Source organism: Nerophis ophidion, linkage group LG13 (assembly GCF_033978795.1).
Source record: "Nerophis ophidion isolate RoL-2023_Sa linkage group LG13, RoL_Noph_v1.0, whole genome shotgun sequence".
NCBI lineage: Eukaryota > Metazoa > Chordata > Actinopteri > Syngnathiformes > Syngnathidae > Nerophis > Nerophis ophidion.
The window spans coordinates 28,416,224-28,434,734 of NC_084623.1; the positions used below are offsets into that span (position 1 = coordinate 28,416,224).

Genomic DNA, 18,511 nt, shown 5'->3' on the forward strand with positions numbered 1-18,511 from the left:
CTTCCCTTGCTTGAGAGCTCCAGGTGGAGTGTTATCGTTACCTGGTGCTTTGTCAGATGGAACTGAATCAATAACTTTGAGTTCATTCATGATTGGTAGCTCCTTCGTATAATTTAGAGCAGCATCAGAGACAGTTGTGTCACAGCTTTATAGTTCTGAGTAGTGTTCGACCCATCAGACCATCTGTTCTTCACGATTGGTAATCTTCTCCCCGATCCGAGATTTAATTGGAGTAGTCCGTTTTACAGCAGGTCCTCCTGCTTTCTTAATACCGTTGTACATGCCACGAATGTTACCAGATTCGGCACTCATCTGGAGAGCTGCTGCCAATAGTTGTTTGCACACTGTCTGGCAGGTCGCTGTGTGAAACAACAAGTACTTTTGAGTGTTGCAAGTGAGCATTTGGACATCTCTTGTATGCCAAAAATGCTTCGCGTTTGGCGTCAATTGCTGGTTCCGTGATTGGTAGATAGGCATTAAACCCGTCGTGACTAGTTCTTTCCTTCTTCCCAAAAGTAGAAATAGCTGTATTGTAAATTGCTTCTTTCATGGCATTCCATTTTGCTGTAGCATCATGCTCCGGCAGGTTTTGAAGAGCTTGGTCCAGGGTTGATACGTAATCATCCACCTTGCATGAAATTTACATCTTTGATGTGTCAATGCAGGCACGACTCTTTGCCTTGGAGCGGTGAATTTTACGGGGCTGAAGGCACACATTGGCCCTCACAAGGGCATGGTCCGTATTGCAATCTGCACTATAATAGCTTCTGGTAATAAGAACGTTATTTAGTGACAACCGCCTAGTGATTGTCAGATCAAGCTGATGCCATCGATGAGACCTGGAATGTTTCCATGATACTTTGTGTGATGATTTGCTCTTAAAAAAGGTATTTGTAATACTGAGGTTGTGATAGGTGCATAGCTCCAGAAGCCTCTGGCAATTTATGTTCATCTTTCCGAAGCCATGGTGTCCCAGGCAAGATGGCCATGATGCATGATCTGCGCCTAGTCCCGCATTAAAATCGGCAAGGACGATTAAGCACTCACCTTTAGGAACACCTTCGATCTGCTCATCAAGTTGCTAATCTCCTCAGTTGAAGAAAGAGTAGGAGCATAGACACTGAAAATGTTCACTGGACCTGTAGCAGTGCTGAGACGGATAGACAGCAATCGCTCAGTACTTCCTGATGGAGGTTCCACTGATGCCAAAAGTGTGTTTCTGACTGAAAATGGTGAAGAAGGAGCTGAGCCGGAAGGCAAAGCTCTCAATTTACCGGTCGATCTACGTCCCCATCCTCACCTATGGTCATGAGCTTTGGGTCATGACCGAAAGGATAAGATCACGGGTACAAGCGGCCGAAATGAGTTTCCTCCGCCGGGTGGCGGGTCTCTCCCTTAGAGATAGGGTGAGAGGCTCTGTCATCCGGGAGGAACTCAAAGTAAAGCCGCTGCTCCTCAACATCGAGAGTTGCCAGAAGAGGTGGCTCGGGCATCTGGTCAGGATGCCACCCGAACTCCTCCCTAGGGAGGTGTTTAGGGCACATCCAACCGGTAGGAGGCCACGGAGAATACCCAGGACACGTTGGGAAGACTATGTCTCCCGGCTGGCCTGGGAACGCCTCGGGATCCCCGGGGAAGAGTTAGACGAGGTGGCTGGGGAGAGGGAGGTCTGGGCTTCCCTGCTTAGCATGCTGCCCCCGCGACCCGACCTCGGATAAGCAGAAGATGATGGATGGATGGATGGATGGATGGATGACTGCAAAACCAACTCCTTGCTGACGAGGCTCCTCAGGTTCTCTACCTTTCCAAAAGGTAGATAACCTAGCCTAGTTTCTTGAAGAGCAGCTACGTATGTTGACATCAAGCCTGGCAAGCTCCTTATTTATGATGGCCATCTTTCTGGCGTCATTTACTTCACGAAGGTCATCAGAGATTCCTGTGCACATTGTTCGCACATTCCAGCTTCCTAATCGAAGAGCTGGAGTCTTCATTCTTTTGTTCTTTTGTTTGTCTGGTCCATAAAATTAACCGACTGCTTTTCATGCTTTTGCAGTACACTGAGGTCCAAGGACCCACTGAATCAGGTAAACGTTGGCGGGACGACACCTTTTTGACCAGGGGCCGTCTGGCTTAAGGCGGACGGTAGTCGTCCGATGAGACACGATGATCCTTTCCACCGTCGAAACTGACCGTGGCGCCTTTTTCCTACGCCAATTGGATGGGGGCTTATAACCCGTAACTGTCAGAATCCGTGTTGTTTCCACACGTGGTTAAAGTGAAGCTGGAGTGTCCTCTCCACAGTGTTTGCCTGAGCATTACACATGGAGATCCTGGGTTGCCCAGTAATCAGGATCCCCATCTCGGCCTTGCTTATAAAATCCAAAGGAATGCTGAGCATGACTTTTGGCATCAGTTTGGCTGCAGGAGCTGCCGAAACAGTGTTTGCAAGGCACCAATCCGCCTTTGGGGCTCCACTCCTGATTTTAGAAGTTTTACTCCTTTACACATGGTCGTTGAGTCTATTTATATGTATAGACCTCCTCCGCCCTGGCCGTTTGCTGGTTATGTTCAGCTCATCTGTCCAATGGTGCAGTGTAAACACCAAATCTACGGGTATTATACACCTAGGTTTGTAGTCTGAGTTGTCTTTCTCCTAGGAAGACGTCCGGCCAAGGATGTTAAGCTCTTCCTACCTTGCTAGATGACTGATGGGCGAGCGCCCTTTGGCCTTTGGCGAATCTTGTTTTTGCTTCCACCGGGGTGTCGAGCAATCCACCTCAACAGTGCCAGTTGAGTCGCTGGCAGCCCTGAAACAGGTTGTACTGGATTACAGGTTAGCAGTAGCAGATCCAACCGACCTGACCTGACAATGTACAATGACAATAAAGATATATTCTATTCTATTGTTTTTGACCGGACTATCTTGGTGCTCGGTTTTTGTTTTATTGATTTTTTTCCCATTCCTTCTATGATGGACTTGTTATTCAAAACTTTGTTTTTTAAACCAGTCACTATTTGCCTCACATATTGGGTTCCTGACATAGTACTATAGTAATAGTATTAAATTGTTTAAGTCTATGAAATCATGTTAGTAACATATGGATGTTCTTGTCTTTATGTTGTCAGGTGGTGGATGTGCGGCTAGTGTCTGTGTTCGATGCCAGGGAGTTGGAGCTGGTGATGGCTGGAACTGCAGAAATTGACCTGACAGACTGGAGGAACAACACGGAGTACAGAGGAGGTATGTTTAACAACATTTGTATATATTTTGTTTATTAGGGCAACATATTGGGATGAACATTAAGTCATGTTATTACTTGTAAATGTTTAGAGTTTTTGAAACATTTTCAATCATGCATTATGTTTGTGTAATCATATTGTTATGATGAATAATTATACTAATGGTTTGACGTAGCACATTGTATATTCTGCTTTTCCTAACTGTGATTTTGTTCAAATTTTTGTACACCTTTGACCTCCTACCAGTGTGTGCATATTTGCATCTATTTTCCATGTACTATTTATACACATATATATTTATTTATCTGTGTGTGTGTGTATATATATATATATATATATATATGTATATATATATATATATATATATATATATATACTATATATATATATGTATATATATATATATATATATATATATATATATATACTATATATATATGTATATATATATATATATATATATATATACTATATATATATATATATGTATATATATATATATATATATACATCCATCCATCTTCCTCCGCTTATCCGAGGTCGGGTCGCGGGGGCAACAACCTAAGTAGGGAAACCCAGACTTCCCTTTCCCCAGCCACTTCGTCGCGCTCTTCCCGGGGGATCCCGAGGCGTTCCCAGGCCAGCCGGGAGACATAATCTTCCCAACGTGTCCTGGGTCTTCCCCGTGGCCTCCTACTGGTTGGACGTGCCCTAAACACCTCCCTAGGGAGGCGTTCGGGTGGCATCCTGACCAGATGCCCGAACCACCTCATCTGGCTCCTCTCGATGTGAAGGAGCAGCGGCTTTACTTTGAGTTACTCTCGGATGGCAGAGCTTCTCACCCTATCTCTAAGGGAGAGCCCCGCCACACGGCGGAGGAAACTCATTTCGGCCGCTTGTACCCGTGATCTTATCCTTTCGGTCATGACCCAAAGCTCATGACCATAGGTGAGGATGGGAACGTAGATCGACCGGTAAATTGAGAGCTTTACCTTCCGGCTCAGCTCCTTCTTCACCACAACGGATCGGTACAACGTCCGCATTACTGAAGACGCAGCACCGATCCGCCTGTCTTGAACTCCTCCACTTGGGGCAGTGTCTCCTCCCCAACCCGGAGATGGCATTCCACCCTTTTCCGGGCGAGAACCATGGACTCGGACTTGGAGGTGCTGATTCTCATTCCGGTCGCTTCACACTCGGCTGCAAACCGATCCAGTAAGAGCTGAAGATCCCGGTCAGATGAAGCCATCAGGACCACGTCATCTGCAAAAAGCAGAGACCTAATCCTGCGGTCACCAAACCGGAACCCCTCAATGCCTTGACTGCGCCCTGAAATTCTGTCCATAAAAGTTATGAACAGAATCGGTGACGAAGGACAGCCTTGCGGAGTCCAACTCTCACTGAAAATGTGTTCGACTTACTGCCGGCAATGCGGACCAAGCTCTGGCACTGACCGTACAGGGAGCGGACCGCCACAATAAGACAGTCCGATACCCCATACTCTCTGAGCACTCCCCAGAGGACTTCCCGAGGGACACGGTCGAATGCCTTCTCCAAGTCCACAAAGCACATGTAGATTGGTTGGGCAAACTCCAATGCACCTTCAAGAACCCTGCCGAGAGTATAAAGCTGGTCCACAGTTCCATGACCAGGACGAAAACCACACTGTTCCTCCTGAATCCGAGGTTCGACTATCCGGCGTAGCCTCCTCTCCAGTACACCGGAATAAGCCTTACCGGGAAGGCTGAGGAGTGTGATCCCACGATAGTTGGAACACACCCTCCGGTCCCCCTTCTTAAAGAGAGGAACCACCACCCCGGTCTGCCAATCCAGAGGTACCGCCTCCGATGTCCACGCGATGCTGCAGAGTCTTGTCAACCAAGACAGCCCCACAGCATCCAGAGCCTTAAGGAACTCCGGGCGGATCTCTTCCACCCCTGGGGCCTTGCCACCGAGGAGCTTTTTAACTACCTCAGCGACCTCAGGCCCAGAAATAGGAGAGCCCACCACAGATTACCCAGGCACTGCTTCCTCATAGGAAGACGTGTTGGTGGGATTGAGGAGGTATTCGAAGTATTCCTTCCACCTTTCCACAACATCCGCAGTTGAGGTCAGCAGAACACCATCCGCACCATACAAAGTGTTGATAGTGCACTGCTTCCCCTTCCTGAGGCGGCAGACTGTGGTCCAGAATCGCTTCGAAGCCGTCCGGAAGTCGTTTTCCATGGCTTCCCCGAACTCCTCCCATGTCAGAGTTTTTGCCTCAGTGACCACTGAAGCCGCACACCAAGTGGCCTGTCGGTACCTGTCCACTGCCTCCGGAGTCCTACGAGCCAAAAGGACCCGATAGAACTCCTTCTTCAGCTTGACGGCATCCCTCACCGCTGGTGTCCACCAAGGGGTTTTAGGATTGCCGCTGCGACAGGCACCAACTGCCTTGCGGCCATAGCTCCGATCAGCCGCCTCGACAATGGAGGTGCGGAACATGGTCCACTCGGACTCAATGTCCAGCACCTCCCTCGTGACATGTTCGAAGTTCTTCCAGAGGTGGGAGTTGAAACTTTCTCTGACAGGAGACTCTGCCAGACGTTCCCAGCAGACCCTCACAATGCGTTTGGTTCTGCCAGGTCTGTCCGGCATCCTCCCCCACCATCGCAAACAACTCACCACAAGGTGGTGATCGGTAGAAAGCTCCGTCCTTCTCTTCACCCGAGTGTCCGAAAAATAAGGCCGCAAATCCGATGACACAACTACAAAGTCGATCATGGAACTGCGGCCTATTGTGTCCTGGTGCCAAGTGCACATATGGACACCCTTATGTTTGAACATGGTGTTTGTAATGGACAAACTGTGACGAGCACAAAACACCACTCGGGTTCAGATCCGGGCGGCCATTCTTCCCAATCACGCCTCTCCAGGTTTCACTGTCGTTGCCAACATGAGCGTTGAAGTCCCCCAGTAGGACAAGGGAATCGCCCGGGGGAGCACTTTCCAGTACTCCCTCGAGTGTACCCAAAAAGGGTGGGTACTCTGTACTGCTGTTTGGTGCGTAAGCACAAACAACAGTCTCGACCCGTCTCCCCACCCAAAGGCAGAGGGATGCTACCCTTTCGTCCACTGGGTTGAACTCCAACGTGCAGATTTTAAGCCGGGGGGCAACCAGAATTGCCACCCCAGCCTGTCGCCTTTCACTGTCCGCAACGTCAGAGTGGAAGAGGGTCCAGTCCCTCTCGAGAGAAGTGGTTCCAGAGCCTTTGCTGTGCGTCGAAGTGAGTCCGACTATATTCAGCCGGAACTTCTCCACTTTGCGCACTAGCTCAGGCTCTTTCCCCCCCAGTGAGGTGACGTTCCACGTTCCAAGAGCTAGCTTCTGTAGCCGAGGATCGGACCGCCAAGTACCCTGCCTTCGGCTGCCGCCCAGCTCACATTGCATCCGACCTCTATGGCCCCTGCTATGGGTGGTGAGCCCATTGGAGGGGTGACCCACGTTGCCTCTTCGGGCTGTACCCGGCCGGGCCCCATGGGAACAGGCCCGGCCACCAGGCGCTCGCCATCGTGACCCACCTCCGGGCCTGGCTCCAGAAGGGGGCCCCGGTGACCCGCGTCCGGGCGAGAGAAATCTGGGGCCATGTTTTGTCTTCTTCATAGAGGTCTTCGAGCTGCTCTTTGTCTGATCCCTTACCTAGAACCTGTTTGCCTTGCGAGACCCTACCAGCGGGCATAAAGCCCCCGGACAACATAGCTTCTAGGATCATTGGGACACGCAAACTCCTCTACCACGATAAGGTGGCAGCTCAGAGAGGAGCTATATATATATATATACATATATATATATATACATCCTCTAATGGCCTTAGTGGCAACATGCGTGGAGAGCTCTTATATCCAAACTTGTGTACACTACTGAATTGGGGCCTTATGCCGACATATGGACACTTATACTGCTATCTGGTGGTGTCAGAAGAGTATGACATACAATCAAATTTGGAAAAAAAAGTTTAAAAATAATACCGTATTTCCTTGAATAGCCGCCAAGGCGCTAATTAATTTAAAACCTCTTCTCACTCCTGCGCTTATTCAAAGCATGCGGTACAAATAAGCAGGCACTAATAATTTTAAAACCTCTTTTCACCCCAATGGCATGCAGTAAAAAATGGAGTGTGATAAAAAAATAAAATAAAATAAAAAATTATTCTGCGTCCGCCGCCCGGTGTTTGGGGACCACTGCTCTACAGCATGTCATCGCGCCCACTTTTACACCATGATATTTGCATGCCGGCCAGACGCATGCATTTCGTTGCTTATTATACGAGATGTCAATGCATACTTGGTCAACAGCCATACCTTTTACACTGATGTTTGTGATATAAACAACTGTAAAACTCTTACTAATATGTGCCACACTCTGTGAACCCTCACCAAACACATTTTTGGAGAGCACTGGCTCTGTGGCACATAAAAAACGCAGCATAGGGATTACCCATAACGCCGTGTATCCGTGACTCTTGGTTATTTTAAACGCGTCCCCAACCCTGCCTACCTCAACCAACACACGTAGGGGGGGAGGCGGGATTTGGTGCCAGCGGGTGTATGGACGGTGTAGCCAGGAGTTGTGGATGCGTTGCATTGTGGGTAGGTGTTGTGTTGCGTTTGTGGTGTGTTGCAGGGCATATGTTCCCCAGAAATGTGTTTGGTGTGGGTTCACAGAGTGTGGTGCATATTATTAAGAGTGTTGAAGTTGTTTTATATCACAACCATTAGTGTGATCTGTACTGCTGTGGAACAAGACCCCTGGTTTACACACAGTAAAAGCAAAACGACTCCTCCGCCGTTTAGAAATCACGGCAGGGGAAGGGTCACTCGTGACGTCACAAATTTGACCCGACGGTAAAAATAAGCATGCGATTATTAATTAGGGGAGTAAATTTTGCCCGGCCGTGATTCAAGGCAGGCGCATATTGCATGCCCGGCGGCTATTCAAGGATATACGGTAATTTGCATGTCACTTCACATGAAGTACTCGTTTGTGTACCTATGGACTAAGTACATTATTCTAAAAGAAGAATTTTAGTTTTTATTTCAATTAGGGTCCAATAATCCCAAATAGCAAAGAGAAATAAAATAAAAAACATACAAACAAACTGCTTGGGCCTAAGAGGTTTTATAAATATATATATACATATATATATATATATATATATAAATAAATAAATGATAAATGGGTTGTACTTGTATAGCGCTTTTCTACCTTCAAGGTACTCAAAGCGCTTTGACACTACTTCCACATTTACCCATTCACACACATTCACACACTGATGGAGGGAGCTGCCATGCAAGGCGCCAACCAGCACCCATCAGGAGCAAGGGTGAAGTGTCTTGCTCAGGACACAACGGACGTGACGAGGTTGGTACTAGGTGGGAATTGAACCAGGGACGCTCGGGTTGCGCACGGCCACTCTCCCCACTGCGCCACGCCATATATATATATATGTGTATGTGTGTGTGTGTGTGTGTATACATAGATATACACTGAACAGAAAGTAAACGCAACACTTTTGTCTTTGCTCCCAAGTTTAACATCAAAAATTGTTGCTATATACACCAAATACCTATTAGTGTCAAATATTGTACACAAATCTGTCTAAATCTGTGTTAGTGAACATTTCTTCTTTGCGAAAATAATCCAACTAACCTCAGAGGTGTGGCAAATCAAGATGTTGATTAAACAGCATGATTATTGCACAGGTGTCCCTTAGGCTGCCCACAAAATAGTCCACTCTGAAATGTGCTGTTTTATCAGACAGCACATAGCCACAGTTTTTGAGGTTTGACCGGGCAGTTCCCGGTCCCCCAGAGCTGTTGCCCTTGAATTGAATGTTCATTTCTCTACCATCAGCCTCTCCAAAGGCGTTTCTGAGTATTTGGCAGTACATCCAACTGGCCTTAGAACTTCACACCACATACTGTATAACCACACCAGCCTAGGACCTCCACTTTCAGCAGATGCACCTGCATGATTGTTTTAGAAAAGCCACCCAGACAGCTGCTGCAACATTTGGTTTACATAACCAAAGACTTTCTGCGCGTACTTTGAGAAACCATCTCAGGGAAGCTCATCTGCATGGTCGTCGTCCTCATCGGGGTTTTGATCTTACTGCAGTTCGTCGTTGTAACCGACCTGAATGAGCAAATCCTCACATTCGATGGAGACTGGCACATTGGAGAGGTGTTCTCTTCATGCGTATGTGGCGTCATGTGGGAAAGCGGTTTGCTGATGTCAATGTTGTGAATCGAGTGGCCCATGGTGGGGTTTGGGTTATGGTATGGGAAGGCGTATGTTATGTATGCACTTTGTGTGTGCATTTTGACACCCTTAACATCAACTTGTGAGTAACGTCGGATTTATTTAGTAGCTATTTTTAATGGTTCTTTGACTACAATTGTAGTTGATGTGAGTGTGCGCGTTTAAAACATAAAAATCTTATACAATTTATTCCAGCATTTTTCCTCAAGTGAGAAAAAGAAATCTTGTAGGCTGAAATGTGAACATTTCTACTGACAGAGATGATAGAACATGTTATACATTTTCTTTATACTAGTTTGCAAGTAATCATTGAAGATTTGTGCTGTCTTGTCTAACGATATTTGTCACTTTTTATAGTTAGTACGTTTCTACGCACTAATTTAGTCTGATTTGTCAATTAATTCAGTTTCTTCTATTTGTACAGCTACTTGTGAAGTTGTAGTTTGCAAGCTCTTTTCTCTAATGTGACTGTTGGCCATATGCAGTGAGCCTCTCCTATACTCAAGGGCGATTGTAGTAATTTCAGGTTGTTAGTTATGTGTTAATGTAAATACATTAGAAGAAGAGCTAGTGCTAGTAACTTTCAAGCTCCGAATCTGACAGATAAGTACTTTCCAGTGCTACTAATGTTTTAATGTGTTTAAATGAGATATGTGGTTATTACAATCCTCAGAAATTCAAATAGCTGGAATGTGTTGGCGTCCAACTATGTTCCATCCATTTTCTACATCTTGTCCTTTTCGGGGTTGCGAGGAGAAGGGGGCTATCTCAGCGGTATTCGGGCCACCTCATCACAGGTCCAACACAGATAGACAAACAACATTCACACTCACATTCACACATTAGGAACCATATTTTTAGTGTTGCCAATCAACCTATCTCCAGGTGCATGTTTTTGGAAAAAACATGTGTTGGCGTCATATCATGTAATTAAAGTGTCTCATTTTGGGAACAATCTGACCCTAGTTAAACAAATAGGTTTTTATTTTATCGTACCACTGTTCTCCAGAAATGTGTTTGCTGTGGGTTCACAGAGTGTGGCGCATATTATTAAGAGTGTTGAAGTTGTTTTATATCACAACCATTAGTGTGATCTGTATGGCTGTGGAATAAGACCACTGGTTTACACAAAGTAAAAGCAAAACGATTCCTCCGCCGTTTTGAAATGACAGCAGGGGAAGGGTCACTCATGACTAGTGTTAATTTTCAGAGCTGTTTTTACATTAGTTTAAGTCATAGTCTTTTGACAAAAATGTATTTTAGTTTTAGTCACATTTTAGTCCTGTAAATTATTAAGTTTTAGTCATCTTTTAAAATCCGACTTTTAGATTATTCAACATTTTAGCCAACTAAAATTGCAGTAAATTTTGCTGACTAAAATAGAGTACAACGGACAACACATATTTGAAGTTGTCTTGAAAGCACTTTTTTTATTTTATTTATTATAGCAGAGCATCTCAAAAACAAAATTCACAGTCAGACGTCATTTCATGAATAATTCAATAAGTACATTTCACTTTTCTTTTTTGTTTATTATTATTTTAGCCTGAATTAAAAAAAAAATTCAAATGTTTAATAATGAATGAAAAAATAATCACATCAACAAACTGCTTTTATTCTAGATTGGTGGGCAACTTTGCCTTTGGTGTACTATAAAAGTAGTGGTTGAGTAAGCAATTTTGCTTCTTCTCTAATGTATTTAATAGTAACAGTAATTCAGTACAGAATGAGTATTTTGGAAATGCTAATTTTGGCCTACTTACTGTTATGTACAAACCGCGTTTCCATATGAGTTGGGAAATTGTGTTAGATGTAAATATAAATGGAATACAAAGATTTGCAAATCCTTTTCAACCCATATTCAGTTGAATATGCTACAAAGACAACATATTTGATGTTCAAACTCGGATGATCTCGGGCCAAGAGAAGCCGGCGGCGTTTCTGGATGTTGTTTATAAATGGCTTTCGCTTTGCATAGTAGAGCTTTAACTTGCACTTACAGATGTATCAACGAACTGTATTTAGTGACAGTGGTTTTCTGAAGTGTTCCTGAGCCCATGTGGTGATATCCTTTAGAGATTGATGTCGGTTTTTGATACAATTCCATCTGAGAGATCGAATGTCACAGTCATTCAGTGTTGGTTTCCGGCCATGCCGTTTACGTGGACTGATTTCTCCAGATTCTCTGAACATTTTAAAGATATTATTGACCGTAGATGTTGAAATCCCTAAAATTCTTGCAATTGCACTTTGAGAAACGTTTTTCTTAAACTGTTTGACTATTTGCTCACGAAGTTGTGGAAAAAGGGGTTTACCTCGCCCCATCTTTTCTTGTGAAAGACTGAGCATTTTTGGGAAGCTGTTTTTATACCCAATAAGGGCACTCACCTGTTGGATGTTCCAAAAAAAATTTGATGAGCATTTATCAACTTTATCACTATTTAATGCCACTTTTCCCAACTTCTTTGTCACAGGTTGCTGGCATGAAATTGTAAAGTTAATGATTATTTGCAAAAAAAAAAAGGTTTATCAGTTTGAACATCAAATATGTTGTCTTTGCAGCATATTCAACTAAATATGGATTGAAAATGATTTGCAAATTATTGTATTCAGTTTATATTTATATCTAACACAATTTCTCAATTCATATGGAAACGGGGTTTGTAGATGCCCTTATGATCATTCACCTCAAGGCCTACATTGACGCTCAATTAAACAGACAACATTCCTAAAAACCGCTGCAATTTAGTTGGTGCCTGTTATCACGGTAATCCTAAAACCTGTTGGTGGACACCGGTAGTGAGGGATGCTGTCAAGCTGAAGAAAGAGTCCTATCAGGTTATTTTGGCAGCAGACAGGTACCGACAGGCCAAGCGGTGTGCTACTTCAGCGATCGCGGAGGGAAAATTCGGACATGGGAGGAGTTCGGGGAAGCAATGGGCTTCAAAGCGATTCTGGATCACCATTTGCTGCCTCAGGAAGGGGAAGCATTGCACTGTCAACACCATGTATGGTGAGGATGGTGTTCTGCTGACTTCGACTGCGGATGTTGTAGATCGGTTGAGGGAATACTTTGAAGACCTCCTCAATCCCACCAACACGTCTTCCTATGAGGAAACAGTGCCTGGGTAATCTGTGGTGGGCTCTCCTATTTCTGGGGCTGAGGTTGCTGAGGTATTTAAAAAGCTCCACGGTGTCAACGCCCCAGGGGTAGATGAGATCCACTTGGAGTTCCTTAAGCCTTTGGATGCTGTGGAGCTGTCTTGGTTGACAAGACTTTGCAGCATCGTGTGGACATCGGGGGCAGTACCTCTGGATTGGCAGACTGGGGTGATGGTTCCTCTCTTTAAGAAGGGCAACCGGAGGGTGTGTTCCCACTATTGTGGGATCACACCCCTCAGCCTTCCCGGTAAGGTTTATTCAGGTGTACTGGAGAGGAGGCTACGCCGGATAGTCGAACCTCGGATTCAGGAAAAAAAGTGTGGTTTTCGTCCTGGTCATGGAACTGTGGACCAGCTCTATATTCTCGACAGGGTCCTTGAGGGTGCATGGGAATTTGCCCAACCAGTCTAAATGTGCTTTGTGGACTTGGAGAGGGCATTCAACCGTTTCCCTCGGGAAGTCCTGTGGGGAGGGCTCAGAGTGTATAGGGTAACGGACTGTCTGATTGTGGCGGTCCGCTCCCTGTACGATCAGTGTCAGACCTTGGTCCGCATTGCCGGCAGTTAGATACGTTTCCAGTGAGGGTTGGACTCCGTCAAGGCTGCCCTCAGTCACCGATTCTGTTCATAACTTTTATGAACAGAATTTCTAAGCACGGTCAAGGCGTTGAGGGAATCCAGTTTGGTGGCTGCAGGATTAGGTGTCTGCTTTTTGCAGATGACGTGGTCCTGATGGCTTCATCTGGGCAGGATCTTCAGCTCTCAATAGATAGGTTCGCAGCCGAGTGTGAAGCGACTGGAATGAGAATCAGCACCTCCAAGTCCGAATCCATTGTTCTCACCCGGAAAAGGATGGAGTGCCATCTCTGGGTTGGGGAGCAAGTTCAAGTACAAACCCCATTTCCATATGAGTTGGGAAATTGTGTTAGATGTAAATATAAACAGAATACAAAGATTTGCAAGTCATTTTCAACCCATATTCAGTTGAATATGCTACAAAGACAACATATTTGATGTTCAAACTGATAAACATTTTTTTTTTTTAAATAATCATTAACTTTAAAATTTGATGCCAGCAACACGGGACAAAGAAGTTGGGAAATGTGGCAATAAATACTGACATAGTTGAAGAATGCTCATCAAACACTGATATGGAACATACCACAGGTGTGCAGGCTAAATGGGAACAGTTGGGTGCCATGATTGGGTATAAAAGCAGCTTCCATGAAATGCTAAGTAATTCACAAACAAGGATGGAGTGAGGGTCACCAATTTGTAAGCAAATTGTCGAACAGTTTTAGAACAACATTTCTCAACGAGCTATTTCAAGAATTTTAGGGATTTTACCATCTACGGTCCGTAAAATCATCAAAAAGTTCAGAGAATCACTGCACGTGAGCGATAATATTACGGACTTTTGATCCCTCAGGCGGTACTGCATCAAAAACCGACATCAGTGTGTAAAGGATATCACCACATGGGCCAAGGAACACTTCAAAAAACCACTGTCAGTAACTACAGTTGGTCGCTACATCTGTAAAGGCAAGTTAAAACTCTACTATGCAAAGCCAAACCCGTTTATCAACAATATCCTGAAACGCCGCCGGCTTGGCTGGGCCCGAGCTCACCTAAGATGGACTGATGCAAATTGGAAAGGTGTTTTGTGGTCTGACGAGTCCACATTTCAAACTATATTTGGAAACAGAGGACGTGGTGTCCTCCAGAACAAAGAGGAACATAACCATTCGGATTGTTAAAGGTGCAAAGTTCAAAAGCCAGCATCTGTGATGGTATGGGGGTGTAGGCATGGGTAACTTACACATCTGTGAAGGCACCATTAATGCTGAAAGGTCAATACAGGTTTTGGAGCAACATAAGTCGTCATCCAAGCAGGGGCGCCGCTAGGGATTTTGGGCCCCATGAAAATAATCTTTACAGGGCCCTCAACACAGCGGCAACATTTTTATATGCTATTTTACATACAATTATGCATTTTAATGGTATTTTTGACTATCATTACCATATTTTTGAAAGAAGAACAGCATCACAGTTGACATGTACAATAGGGGAAGAACTGAGCACTCTGAATACAATGAAATTCATTTTGAGTCATTTATTGGCTGCACCACTGATTCTTAAAATGGAAATAAACTCTTCCATGAAAAAAAAGCAATTATAATCAGTGGAGATTAAAAAAAATCTCAGCAAAACCAAAAACGCCATCAGAATACAAAATGGCCATATATGATTTCTCATAATTTAAGTAGAACTTATATTTATATATATGAAAGAATGGTGAATATATATATATAATATAACGTTGCAGACTGAGTCAAGCTTCCTTTTGCAACCTTTCAATCACTGGTCCTTGCTCAACTTTTCTCACCAAAAGCCCAACGCCGAGCCTTCTCACGTGCAAAATCACTTATCAGGTCTTTGAAGTCCAGTTTTCTAGCCAACTGACTCCCAATTGACAGCATGGCAAGACTGCAAAGACTTTCCTGAGACATTGTGGACCTCAAATAGTTTTTTATCATTTTTAGTTTACTGAACGCTCTCTCACCACCAGCAACAGTAACTGGCAGGGTGCAAAATATGTGCAAGGCGATGCACACTTCTCCAAAGATGCTTTGCAGCTGCAACTTAAAAATTGCATTCAGGAGTTCAAGAGGGGACAGGTTAGGGGGGAAGTTGGCTGCATATACAGTGTTTAGGTGTCTTACTTGATTTTCAAAATCAGGAGTAAGATCACTAGAATACTTTGTGATCAGTGGTTGGCACACAGAAGAGATTTTGCCCTCACTAATCTGCCCAACTTTCAGAACAGCAGAAAACTCGTTGACAATATGTGCAATGCTCTGGAACCTAGTGTCCAAGTCATTAATGATACTGTCCATGGCTGTATAAAACACAGTGTTCTGAAACACTGTTTCTGAATTTTCCTGAGTTGTCTCCTCCTCAGCGGTTTCATCATGGAATCTCCGCCTTTTCTTCTGGCGGCTGGACTCCTTGCTTAACTGAGATGTAACATTAATTTCCCCAGCTATCAACTTTGCCTCAGTTAGGAGAGTGTCCCATGCATCTCTTAGAGACTGCATCTCTTCTGTCAAGTCTCTGATATTGGCTGCTTCTATGTCAAGTGATATTTTTCCTGACTGGAGAATAACATTCCAGTTGTCAATACTTTGCAGTACCTTCAGCCAGACAGTGAGAAGAACAACAGCATCAAATGACATAAAGTATTTTCTCAAACCATGCTTCACTGGTGAGATTGCATGTCATAACTATGCTATCAAGGGATTTGAGGACAGCAGGTAGGTGCTTCGCCACAGGTTTAACAGCCTCAATCCTTGCACTCCAGCGGGTATCAGATAGGCGATGCAATCAGCAACTTGTTTGCTCTTTATAGATGGCCCGACACTCTGGGCTGCCACTTACAAATGTGTACAGGCGATTTATGCAGCCGAAAAATGTGGGCTTGACTGTGCAGCATGCACACCAACCAGATTTAACGTGTGGGAGGCACATGGTGAATAAGTAGCAAGCTTGTTTTTCTTCAGTATTTGAGCTTGGACTCCCTTTATTTCCCTGACATGTTAGCCCCGTTGTCATAGCCCTGCCCTCTGCAATCAACGATGTCTATCCCATGGTCACGAAGAACTGCATCAATCATATCTGCGATCTCACTCCCCGTCTTTTTGTGAAAATCCCTGAATTCAAAGAACCTCTCCGTATTTTCCCACTCATCTTTTTCCTTGTCATATTTAGCATACCGTAGTAGCACCACATTTTTCTCCATATGGGAAATGTCTGGTCTGGCATCACAGATGACAGCATAATACATGGCATCCTCCCGTTCCTGCAGGATTCTTTTCAGAACTTGTCGTCCACATAAGTTGATAAACTAATTCTGACTGTCAGAGCTAAGATAATGTGTTCCTTTTCCTTCTTTTTGTTTTTGTTTGTTTTCCCTGATTTTTTGAAAGTGCTCTTTCAGCAGAGGACCATAATGTGACAAGAGCTCCAATGTGCCTAGGAAATTGCCATCATGAATGTCATCTAGGTCTTTGGTTTTGCCCCTGAAAGGCAGGTTTCTTGAGGCCAAGTGTAGGGTTACGTCTAAGAGTCTCTCCGAGATGGCTCTATTTTTCTCTATTTCTGTTTGCAACTCCTTATTTAACAGATAATCCACACCTCTATCTTTCATTACAGATCCTTGCAGATTTTTCCATCCTAAGTAGCAATCTCTATGTGCCTCACTCCTCTCAAGGACTGGGAATTCATTGTACATTCAACGCCACTTCACATCACACATTTTATACCCATTTTGACTGGTCAGTGCACTAGTGGAAGGCTTTTTCTGTACATGGGAGAAAAGCACACATGGTATGCAATAAAGTGAATTATTACTTTGACTAAAAGTCAGCCAGTCTCTGTTTACCTTTTCTCTTTTATTTGCTGCCTTTGTATAATTCAGGTAGTGAGGGAATGGCTTCCCATTTGAATCACATGGCATTTCTACTTCTTTCTCTCTCATGGCCAAATTCCTTACTATCTTCTCCCTATCCTGATCAGTTATAGCTGCTGGCCAGAAACTAGGGTCATCAGTCAAATGATCTTCTTCCATTTCAAAGACCTGAACATAAGCGTGTTGTTCTTCCTGCCTCTCGGTTTTCTTTCTGGCTTTTTCTGTATTCAGTCCATCCTCCTCCGAATTCCTTTCAACTTCTTCGCCTTCACTCTCTGTTGCCTGTGTTTCTGCACTCTCAATGTCATCTGTTCCCTCTTCCATCTCTTCCTCCACTTCCTCCACATCCCTCCCTGACAAACCAAAAGAGGGTCCTGGACCTGGCTCTGGAGAGTGTACATGACTTACATTAATTATATAGTATTTCCTATAATATAACTATTTGTAATAGCATAGTCACCAACATGTAAACTTCTCTTATTGGACTGAGAGCAGTCACCCCAGTCTGCTGCACACACCACAGATGTTCTCCTCTGTTCTTACTGCGTGTGTTCTATTTAATTTTTAAAGGGGTTTTTGCTTTTTAAACCATTAAAATTGTTCAAAATGACTTTCATTTAATTAATTTTAATTAATGAATTACCTTCATCTTTGTATTGTTTTGAGACTGTAGTAAAATGTATTATATTTTGTATTATATTATTATTATTATTATTATTTCAACACACACAGCTGCTCACCTCCTTCCTCATGTGGGGGCACAGGGGCTGATTCAGGGGCAGGGGGAGTTGGGGGCTGACAGACAGCTGCTGCTACTGGTGGTGCACTTGACTGTTCAGAATGAAGCATCATTTTGACAGAGGGGAGATCAACTATTATTGAATAAGAACAGCTTGATAAATGTTTGACTGGATTGATTATTTAACTAATATAGCAGTAAAATGTAAAAATCCAGAGTTTCCTTGAGCTAACATGGTGAGAAAAGTGAGCTCGCTTATTACCACAGACAGGGACAAAGTTAATATGCATAACTTTCCACCACAACTAACAATCCCACCTTTTTTTGGGAAATATTGAGTGACATATTGTCGACCCTTCAACTCCTTCTCCTTTCTTATTTTCTTTTTTTTTCCCCTTTCGTTTTTGGCTGCCTGATTTTTGAGGCATACTGTTGTCTCCTCCGCTTTGCTGTGGCGCTGTCTGTGACAAATCGCCTGTGCACTACCTGCAGCTGATCCAGTCGGACTGAACCATTTTACGTAAATAGAGGGGGGGGGGGGGGGGGGGGGGGGGGGAGGGTCCTGCAGGGTTTGATGCTTCCAAAACAAATAAAGGTAT

General features: G+C 44.2%; 1 protein-coding gene across 4 annotated transcripts in view; it reads left to right on the top strand.

Annotated features, from left to right (window-relative positions):
• Positions 1-18,511, top strand: part of hecw2a (HECT, C2 and WW domain containing E3 ubiquitin protein ligase 2a) — a 263,018-nt gene that overhangs the window by 184,975 nt on the left and 59,532 nt on the right. For all 4 annotated transcript variants that reach the window (XM_061918718.1, XM_061918719.1, XM_061918721.1 and 1 more), the window contains one exon: positions 3,127-3,241. In XM_061918718.1, the coding sequence (XP_061774702.1) occupies positions 3,127-3,241 (115 nt within the window). The remainder of the gene's footprint in view (positions 1-3,126; positions 3,242-18,511) is intronic.